This window comes from Belonocnema kinseyi, chromosome 5 (genome assembly GCF_010883055.1).
Source record: "Belonocnema kinseyi isolate 2016_QV_RU_SX_M_011 chromosome 5, B_treatae_v1, whole genome shotgun sequence".
Lineage (NCBI taxonomy): Eukaryota > Metazoa > Arthropoda > Insecta > Hymenoptera > Cynipidae > Belonocnema > Belonocnema kinseyi.
In genome coordinates this window covers 98,167,585-98,178,026 of record NC_046661.1, presented here as the reverse complement: position 1 = coordinate 98,178,026, position 10,442 = coordinate 98,167,585, and the positions used below count along the sequence as shown (strand labels likewise).

The window sequence follows — 10,442 nt, the reverse complement described above, 5'->3', positions numbered from 1 at the left end:
TCTAGTCGGGAGTGGTGCTGACTGAAAACAGATGATTTGGAGCGATTCGCGCGCCATCTGTTGGTCATTCTAAGGACTTATTGAACTACCCTCGTAATATCTCCTATTTCATAATTAAGGGCTCATTTAGGGCTAATTTGATGCCCCATTGCCGAATTTTCGGCTCTTTATTTTTTTAAAAATATGCATGGTTCTGCCAGCTTTACTTCAAGCCAGCAGCACCACTCAAGGAATCGGTCAAAAATGATTATATCAAATTGCCCTTTTTACAGGAATTTTCGGCTCATTTCCGGCTCGAGATATCCCTTCAAAACACTGCCTTACCTTTAAATTAAAAAAAAGGGCTACGAAGGGCAAAGGTATACAGTATACATTTTTTTATTCTCTTTCCAGAATTAATAAGGGACTATTTAGGGCTCACTTTCTATTTAACTATTAACCCTTTTTATCAAATATGCCACAGTGCTCCCAGTTTTACTTCAAACTGGCAGCACCATTAGAGGAATCGGTCAAAAAATAATTATATCGAATTTCACTTTTCACAGGAATTTCCGGCTTATTTCCGGCTCAAAATATCCCTTCGAACCACTGCCCTACTTTCAAAATTAAAAAAGAGCCACGAAGGGCAAAGAAACAAAATATACATTTTTGAATCCTCTTCCTTGCATTAATGAGGGACTATTTAGGGCTCACTTTCTATCCAACTATGGATTTTACTACTTAGCCCTTTTTATAAAATATTCCACAGTGCTCCCAGCGTTTCTTTAAACCAGCAGCATCATTTGACGAATCGGTCAAAAAATGATTATATCGAATTCCACTTTTCACAGGAATTTGCAGCTCATTTCCGGCTCGAGAGCTCCCATCAAACCACCGCTGATTTATACCTCTGTTAATATCAATAAAATAATTTTTTTTACAATTTCATCAGGGGCTTTCCCGCTCTTTTCATTGATCGCACACATCTTTTAGCTAAATATTTGTCCTTCAAAAGTCAAAATCAAAAATAAATTTGACTTTTTTAATAATTTATAGTATTTAAAAAATGTATTTCCCTATAATAATTCGAGGCTCATTTAGAGCTTTTAACATAATCTTGAATGGAAACAGTCAGATTTTTCCATTGCCCTTTTTTCTTATATATGGTATTGTGGCATTTAAACGTTGCAAAAATACTTGAAGGAAACAATTAAATCCATTGTTTACCCTGGAATAATTTAGGGCTCATTCTGGACTAATTTTTGCCCGTCGTCCCAAATTATGTCTCCATTGTTTAGAATAATAATAATAATAATAATAATAATAATAGATTCTTAAATTTGGGACCACAGACTCAAATAAGTCCATAATGAGCCCTAATTTATGCAAGGGGAAAGAACTTCCGGCTGACAATATTGCAGGAGCCTTAAATGATCCTAAAATTATTTCATTTTTAGAAGGTTTGTTTGAACAAATTTTTTTTTTGTTAATTTTGATTATGATAGTCCTAAAGTCCTAAATGAGCCTTCGATCCTATGGATTTTCACGATTACAAGAATCTAAAATTGGGTTCGAAAAGTTCAAAATTAGAATAAGTATGAAGCACCTCGTAACTAATAAGAAATAAATAAAATAGATTATTATTGTTAGAATTTTCATCAAAGGAATGTACTGTATAAATAATAAGAAAGAAATATGACTATCTGAAGATGTAAAAGTATAGTGAAATAATATATAATCATATAATCATTTTTTGATCGATTCCTCGAATGGTGCTGCTGGTTTGAAGGAAAACTGAGAGCACTGTGGAATATTTTATAAAAAAGGCTAAGTAGTAAAATCCATAGTTGGATAGAAAGTGAGCCCTAAATAGTCCCTTATTAATTCTAAGAGAAATAAAAAATTTATATTATGTCCCTTTGTTCTTCGTAGCCCTTTTTTAATTTTAAAGGTAGGGCAATGGTTCGAAGCGATATCTCGAGTCTGAAATAAGCCGTAAATTCCTGTGAAGAGTGAAATTCGATATAATCAATTTTTGACCGATTCCTCTAATGGTACTGCTGGTTTGAAGAAAAGCTGGAAGCACTCTGGAATATTTTATAAAAAGGGCTAAGTAGTAAAATCTATAGTTGGATAGTTTGTGAGCCCTAAATAGTCTCTTATTAATTCAAAGAAGAGAATTAAAAAATGTGTATTTTGTTCCTTTGCCCTTCGTGGCCCTTTTTTAATTTTGAAAGTAGGGCAGTGGTTCGAAGGGATATTTTGAGCCGGAAATTCCTGTGAAAAGTGGAATTTGATATAACTATTTTTTGACCGATTCCTCTAATGGTGCTGTTAGTTTGAAGTAAAGCTGGGAGCACTGTGGCATATTTTATACAAAGGGCTAAAAAGTAAATTCCATAGTTGGATAAAAAGTGAGCCCTAAATAGGCCCTTATTAATGTTAGGAAAAAAATCGAATATTAAATTTTTGGCCCTTTGCCGTTCGCGACCCTTTTTTAATTTTGAAGGTAGGACAGTGGTTTAAAGGGATATTGCGAGCCGGAAATGAGCCGGAAATTCCTGTAAAAAGGGCAATTTGATATAATCATTTTTGACCGATTCCTTGAGTGGTGCTGCTGGCTTGAAGTAAAGCTGGCAGAACCATACATATTTAAAAAAAATGAAGAGCCGAAAATTCGGCAATGGGGCATTAAATTAGCCCTAAATGAGCACCCTTAATTAAGAAATAGGAGACATTATGATTTGATGACTTGGTTCTAAGGTTTACATAGCTTATGCTTAAGGTGTGTCTAATTAGTCAAAGTCAATTTTTCTTCAAAACAAAAGTACTAAAATTCGAAAAATAATCAACGAATCACAAATTCCTGATTAACTTATAAAGAATTCCCTCCAAATAATTCATCTTGATATTCATATACAAGTTCGCTGATTAATGTGGGCTGTAGGCGTGTCTAATTCGTCAGAAACCGATTTTTTCCCGATAAAAAGTACTAAAACTCGAAAAATACCATTTGGCTGATTAGTGTGGGCTGTAGGTGTGTCTGATGACACAAAAATTTATTTTTCTTCAGAAAAAGTTCTAAAACTCGAAAAATAATTGAAGAATTTGAAATTCCTTTTAAACACATTTGGAATTCCATCAAACTGACTTATATTAAATTTTGGTACTACTTAACTGATTAGTGTAGGCTGTAGTCGTGTCTAATTACTTAAAATCGATTTTTCTTCATAAAATGTCTATGACTCAAATACTGAACGAATCTAAAATTCCTGATCAACTTATAAAGAATTCCATCCAAATGAATTCTCTTAAAATTTGTATACTAGTTGGCTGCTTAGTATGGCTGTAGTTGTGTCTTATTACTAAAAAATTAATTTTTCTTCCTAAAAAGTTATAAAACTCGAAAAATACTTAACGAATCTGAAATTCCTGACAAACTGACGAAGAGTTCTCTCCAGCTGTCTTTTCTCAAAACTTTTCGTACAAGTTGGCTGTTTAGTCTAGGCTATAGGTGCATCTAATATTGCAAAAATCGATTTTTCTTCGTTAAAAGTTCTAAAACTTGAAAAATACACAATAAATCTTAAATTCCTGATTATATTATAAAGAACTCCATCCAACAGACTTGACTTAAAATTTGTGTATCACTTCACTGATTCTAGTAGGCTGTAGGTGTATTCAATTACTTAAAATCGATTTTTCTTGAATGAAATTACTAAAACTCGAAAAATTATCAACGAATCTAAAATTCCTGATAAACTGATTCAGAATTCCATTCAACTAACTTATATCAACATTTGTTTACTAATTAGATGATTATTGTGGGTTTAGGTGTGTCTTATTACTAAAAAATTGATTTTTCTTCATAAAAAGTTCTAAAATTAAAAAAATACTCAACAAATCTAAAACCCCTGATAAATTGATGAAGAGTTATATCCAACTGACTTATTTAAAAATTTTTGTTCCAGTTGGCTGATTAGTATGGGCTGCAGGTGTATCCAATTACACAAAAATCGATTTTTCTTCATAAAAAGTTCTAATACTCGACAAATAATCAAAGAATTTAAAATTACAGTTGAACAGATTAGGAATTTCATCTAAATTATTTTAAAATTTGTGTACCACTTCACTGATTAGTGTAGGCTGTAGGTGTGCCTAATTACTCCAAATGCAATTTTTTTCATAAAAGTTATAAAACTCGAAAAATACTCAACAAATCTGAAATTCCTGATAAACTGATGTAGAGTTCTATCCAGTTGACTTATTTTCAAACTTTTTGTAAAATTGGATGTTTATTCTATGCTGAAGTGCATCTAATATTTCAAAAATCGATTTGTTCTCGTTAAAAGTTCTAAAATTTTCAAAATAATCAACGAATCTGAAATTCCTGATTAAGTTATAAAGAATTTGTCCAAATGACTTGTCTTGATATTTGTATAACGGTTGGCTCATTAGTGATTAATATTAATAATAATAATAATAATAAATAAACTGACTTGACTTAAAATGTATATATCACTTCACTGATTGGAGTAGGCTGTGTGTTTAATTACTTAAAATCGATTTTTCTTTAATGAAAGTACTAAAACTTGAAAAATAATCAACGAATCTAGAACTCCTGATAAATTGATTCAGAAATACATCCAACTGACTTATCTCAACTTTTTTGTACTAATTAGCTGATTATTGTGGGCTGTAGGTGTGTCTTATTACTAAAAAATTGATTTTTCATCATAAAAAGTTCTAAAACTCAAAAAATATTCAATGAATCTAAAATCCCTGATAAATTGATGAAGAGTTCTATTTAACTGACTTATCTTAAAATTTGTGTACCAGTTGGCTGATTATTGTAGGCTGTAGGTGTGTATACTTACTCAAAAATCAATTTTTCTCCAGAAAAAGTTGTAAAACTAGAACAATAATTAACAAGTCTCAAATTCCTGATAAATTGAGGAATAATTATATCCAAGTAATTTATAAAAAAAAATGTTTTTCTGATGAATCCATATAGAATTCTATCAAAAACAGACTTATCTTAAAATTGGTTTACCGGTCGGTTAAATCATGTATAATGTAGGTTAGGTTGGTCCAAAAATTATATTTATTATTTATTATATGATTATAAAAATATTCATTAAATTATCATTGTTTATAACTATCTTCTGTATTAATTCTAGATAGTTGTGGCATTTTCTGACATTTTTAACTTTTTATCCACTTTTCAATTAGCGAGGCAATAATTAATGCAAGTTAAGCAACAATATTGTTTAAACAAATTACTGTTGCTTATTACTATCTTCTCTTAGATAATTGTTAGAAAGTTGCGGGTTTTTCTGAAATGTTAACCTTGTATTTGGCTTTCTAATTATGAATAAATAATAAATAAATATTAAAGAGAATAATTTTTAAAAACAATCTCTTGTTTTTTGCACATAAGTTTCTGAAATGAAAAAGATATTTGTAAAATTGACATCTGTCTTTCAATTCCCTCTTACCAGAGACAAAAGTCAGAAACAATATTTACTACGAGTGCTAACAGAGTACTGAAAGCAATTTCCTGTCTGCAGTAAGTCTATCTTGTCCCGTGAGACGATATAATCAATTAATTATTTGATTCAAACCATTTTAATGTCGATATATGTATATTATCATCGATGATTGTCCTTGTACTCCTAATTATTTTATAATTTGTGATTTGATGATGATCTCTACAGTAATATAGCCTTTTTGTTTTAATTTTTCTTTTTAAATCACTTGCAAGAGAGTAAAAATAATTCACATACAAAAATACAATAGTGTAAAAAAAAGATTTTTGTTGGTTTTCATCTATTATTTCCTCACAACTAAAAAGTCAAAACAAAACCGAAGATTTTAGAAAAAAGTGAAATTCTATAGCATCACACTAAGAAAATATGATTAAAAACAATAAGCAATTGTTTAAATAATTATGTTTCTTAACTTACATTAATTATTAATTAATTATAACCTGAATAAGTGAAAAGTGAACAAAAAGTTGAAAAAAGTGTAAAAAGTAAAAAAAAAATTTTTCTGTTCAATATAAGTTGAGAAATGCGGAAAACCCCGCGACTTTCAAACTTTTAATCTAAGTGAAAATGGTTAAAAACAATAATAAAATATTTAAAAAGTTGATATAAACGTCTTATTATCAGTTGAAAGTAGTATTTTATGTACTAGAAACAATTTGTATTTAAAGTAATGACTCATTTTTATTTCATAGCAAATTGTGAAGAGAAAAGTTGAGTTTAAATTCAATTAATCTAACATTGACGATTGCGAATAGAATTCACAAAAGCCTCTTTTTTATGGAAAATACGAGTTAAACTTCATGAAGCATGCTGAATCTTTAAATATAATTTTTTTTAATGCATTCAGTTTTTTATGCATTCGAACCAATAAAAAAATTATTTTTTAACAAAATGTGTAATAGTTAATATTTTCACCAAGAAAATACTTTGTTTGTCGATAAAAAAATTTTAATTTAGACAAAAAATACAAATTTTCAACTCTGAAAGATTTTTCAATGAATAAAGAAAAAAAAAATTTTAACCGGATGAAATAAGTTATAATAAAATATAGACGAATTTTGAACCAAAAAGATTAAATGTCTAACAAACAAAAATTCCTATAAAAACAGGAATCATTAAATTATTATTAAAAATGAGTTTTTAATAAAAAACATTCAGTCGAAAAAATAAAATTTCAGACAAAAAGATTAATTTTCTATCAAAAAAGAATAATTTTTAACAAACTGCATGCATTTTCAACCAAATATTTTAATTTTTAATGGAATTTTCAACCTAACAGTGAAATTATGAACGAAAAATGTTAAGTTTTTATTTTAAAAAACACTAATTTTCAATAAAATAGATGAATTTTCACATAAAAAATATTTATTTTCAAGAAAAAATAATATAGATTAATTTTCAGTTAGAGAAAACAGTTTCTAGCCAAATAAATAAAATTTTCAACGAAATAGTTACATTTTTCACCAAAACAAATGAATTTCGAATCAAAAAGGTTAAATGTCTATAAAACCAATTTTTTTGGCAAAAATTTAATTATTTTTTTAGTTACAAAAAAATTAATTAAAAAAACTAATTTTCAAATAATGAAATTAATTTTAAACCAAAAAGATTCATTTTTTTACCAGCATATAATAATTTTCAACAAAATAAATCACTTTACAACCAAGCATTTTAATTGATAATGGAATATTAAACCTAATAGTTGAATTTTTAACAAAAAATGTTAATTTTATACAAAAAAAGACAAACTTTCAATAAAATAGATAAATTTTGAAATAAAAAAATTTCTCAACATAAATTAATATAGTTTCATTTTTAAATAGAGAAATAAGTTTTTAACTGAATAAAATAAATTTTCAACAAAATAGGATGATTTTCAATCAAACAGACGAATTCTCTACTAAAAAGATTAAATATCTATAAAAAAAAATCTTAGACAAAAAGCGTAATAGTTATATCTTTAGATCAAAAAAATGAATTTTTTACTAAAAAAATCCAAACCAAGAAATTAAATTTAATCCAAAAAGATTAATTTTCAAGCGAAAAAGAATAATTTTTAACAACTTTCATCAATTTTCAAACAAAAAAGTTAATTTTCTATCAAAGAGACAAATTTTTAATAGATTAGATTAATTTTAAACTGAAAAACATAAAGTTTCAACGAGAAATAGAAGTTTTATTTTTATTTAGAGAAATCAGTTTTTAAGGAACTGAAATAAACTTTTAAACGAGATATTTAAATTTTCAACGAAAAAATGAATTTTCTACCAAAAAGATTAAACATCTAGAAAAATTTTTGGGCAAAAAATTTAGTTAAATATTTTATTACAAAATTTCATTTCCAATTAAAAATTAGATTTTAACTGAAGAAATGAATTTTTACCCAAAAGGAATAATTTTATACCAAAAAAGAAAAATTTTTATCAATACATGAATTTTCAACCAAAATATTTTAATTTTTTACGGAATTTTCAATCTGATAGTTAAATTTTTAACGAAAAAGGTAAATTAGTCGGCGAAAATATGAATTTTTTACCACAAAAGACAAAGTTTCAACAAAATAATTACATTTTCCATTAAAAACATAGAATTAATGATGAATCAGCAAACAAAAGAAAATGAATTAACCGTTTGTGCAAAATTTAATCATAAACATCAATTTCCCAATTTTCTTACATTTGAACTCTAAAAATAAAATTTTATATAAAAACAAAATAATTTAATACATTCATGTGGCAAATATGTCCAGAAAACTCGGTAAATGGAGTCCTATAAAAATTGGAATCAAATTCAAATAGTCGAATTTAATTCTACCTCGATGAATAATTCATCCGCAAATACCTTGAAAATGATTTTTTTTTTAATTCGAATGAAAATATTAATAGTACGGTGTTAAATTAATACAAACGCGGAGAGTTATATTTTTTTTATTAAAAAGTAATAATCTGCCAATTTTAAAGAATTTTAAGTGGAAAAAATCATGTCATTCATATTTTATTTAATGGAATTTTTTCGCTTTAATAAGGAAGCTTCTGTAAATCATATTCAACCTTCTCAAATCATGTAAGATTTTCGGTAAAATCCATAAAAAAATGTCGGAAAATAAACCGAGTTCTTTTTCTAAAGAAAAGGTAAAGAGTATGAATACTTCAAAACTTATTATTTATAACTTAAAAACAGGAAACTCTTGAACTTTAAATATCTTCGAGAGTATTATGTGGGCAATTAACAAATTTAAAAGTCTGCCATTGAAACCACAAATTTACAGTGAAATCAAATTTTCCAAAATTAAATAAAAGATACTAGACTTCCATAATTTACTATTTCCTACTAAAAATTCGAAAACTAATTTCAGAACAATTATTTAAAAATAATACACTAAATAAAATTGTCGATGAAAAAAGAACGCTTTCTAACTCCACTGTGTAATTTTCAATATTTAATTATATTTAATTTTCACAGATTCCCAATAATTCCAATTCGAAAATCGACTAATTCACCAATCATTTTTTCCGAGCCCACAAGAAATATTCATAAAAGTGAAAGTTTGCAACATCACTTCCGCTACACTAGTTAGGTAAAATTTCTTGTTTGTCAGTGATTCAAAACAGAAAACAATGCTTTGAAAACAGTCAAAGTAAACATGCTGACTTGGCATGACAATTTATCGTGGTTGCGTTTTTCATTTTTCAATGAGTTCTTGGATTAGCTCGAAAGCGGAAGGAAGTTGGAGAAAAAGAAAAGAATGCAAGAAGAGGAAAAGAAAACGAAGAAGAAGAAGAAGAGCTAGGACTTACCGATTTTTTGGCGATCCTCTGATCAGTTATCAATCCTTTATCAGATTATTTCCGAGAACAAAGGGGAGAATTTCCTGGATCATATCGATACTAGGATCTAAACTGCGACCAAGTCCTTCGATCACTGCAATACTGAGGATTACACTACTGAATGATCCGTCCTGCTTCACCTGGTAACTCACCATCGCCGAGAACAATTCTGCCACAACGGTACTCACGTTCACCTGAGCAAAAATGCACTTTGATTCGGTTCATCAAATTTAAAAGTGTATCGAAACTTGAGCCGAAGAAATCAAGTTTCCTGTTAAAAAAAACTCTCCACAAGAAACTAGGAGAGTTCTACAACATCATTACAATTGTAAGTGTGTGACGAAATCTCTTCGAGAAATATGACAGAATGGTAGGGGGAACCCTCTAAAATGCGTACTGAAATCTAGAGTGGATAAGAATTAATTAGGAGCAAACATACAAGAAAAAAATTAATTTTAATTTATGAACTCGTATAGTGTCTTAACTATGGTTCAAATTATATATATATATATACATACCAAAAAGCTTCAAACTCACAAACTCCAAATCAACAAGCTTCGAACCAACAAACTAAAAATACACAAGCTCCATATCTACAAACTTACAAACGCCAAACCCACAAACTACATATCCAAAAACGTACGGCTTGTTAGTTTGGAGTTTGTGGATTTGAAGCTTGTGGGTTTGGGGTTTGTAGGTTTGTGCATATGTAGCCTGTGGGTTTGGGATTTGTGGGATTGTACGTTTGTGGATATAGAGCTTGTGGGTTTGGGGTTTGTTAGTTTAGGGTTTGTGGGTTTGGAGCTTATAGCTTTGGGGTTTGTAGGTTTGTGGATATGGAGCTCGTGATTTTTTAGCTTGTTGGTTGGGGTTCGTGGGTTTGTTTATATGAAGCTTGTGGGTTTGAGGATTTGGGTTTTGTAAGTTTGTGGATATGGAGCTTGTGGGTTTTGTGGGTTTAGAGCTTGTTGGTTGGGGTTTATGGATTTGTTGATACGAGGGTAGTTCAATAAGTCCTTAGAATGAAGTATAAAAACAATTTTTTTTGGGTAAATTTTTTTTTATTTTTCAACATAATCTCCTTGGA

The 10,442-nt window shown here is 28.6% G+C and overlaps 1 protein-coding gene across 2 annotated transcripts in view; it reads right to left on the bottom strand.

Moving 5' to 3' along the window:
- The window catches only part of LOC117172326 (uncharacterized aarF domain-containing protein kinase 2-like), a 76,071-nt gene that overhangs the window by 48,309 nt on the left and 17,320 nt on the right, over positions 1-10,442 (bottom strand). Inside the window, exon 10 of one of the 2 annotated variants that reach the window (XM_033360112.1) lies at positions 9,326-9,549. In XM_033360112.1, coding sequence (XP_033216003.1) covers positions 9,355-9,549 — 195 coding nt within the window. In that variant the 3' untranslated portion in view covers positions 9,326-9,354. Of the gene's footprint in view, positions 1-9,325; positions 9,550-10,442 lie in introns of those variants that run through there. The other variant, XM_033360113.1, reaches the window with a different exon arrangement.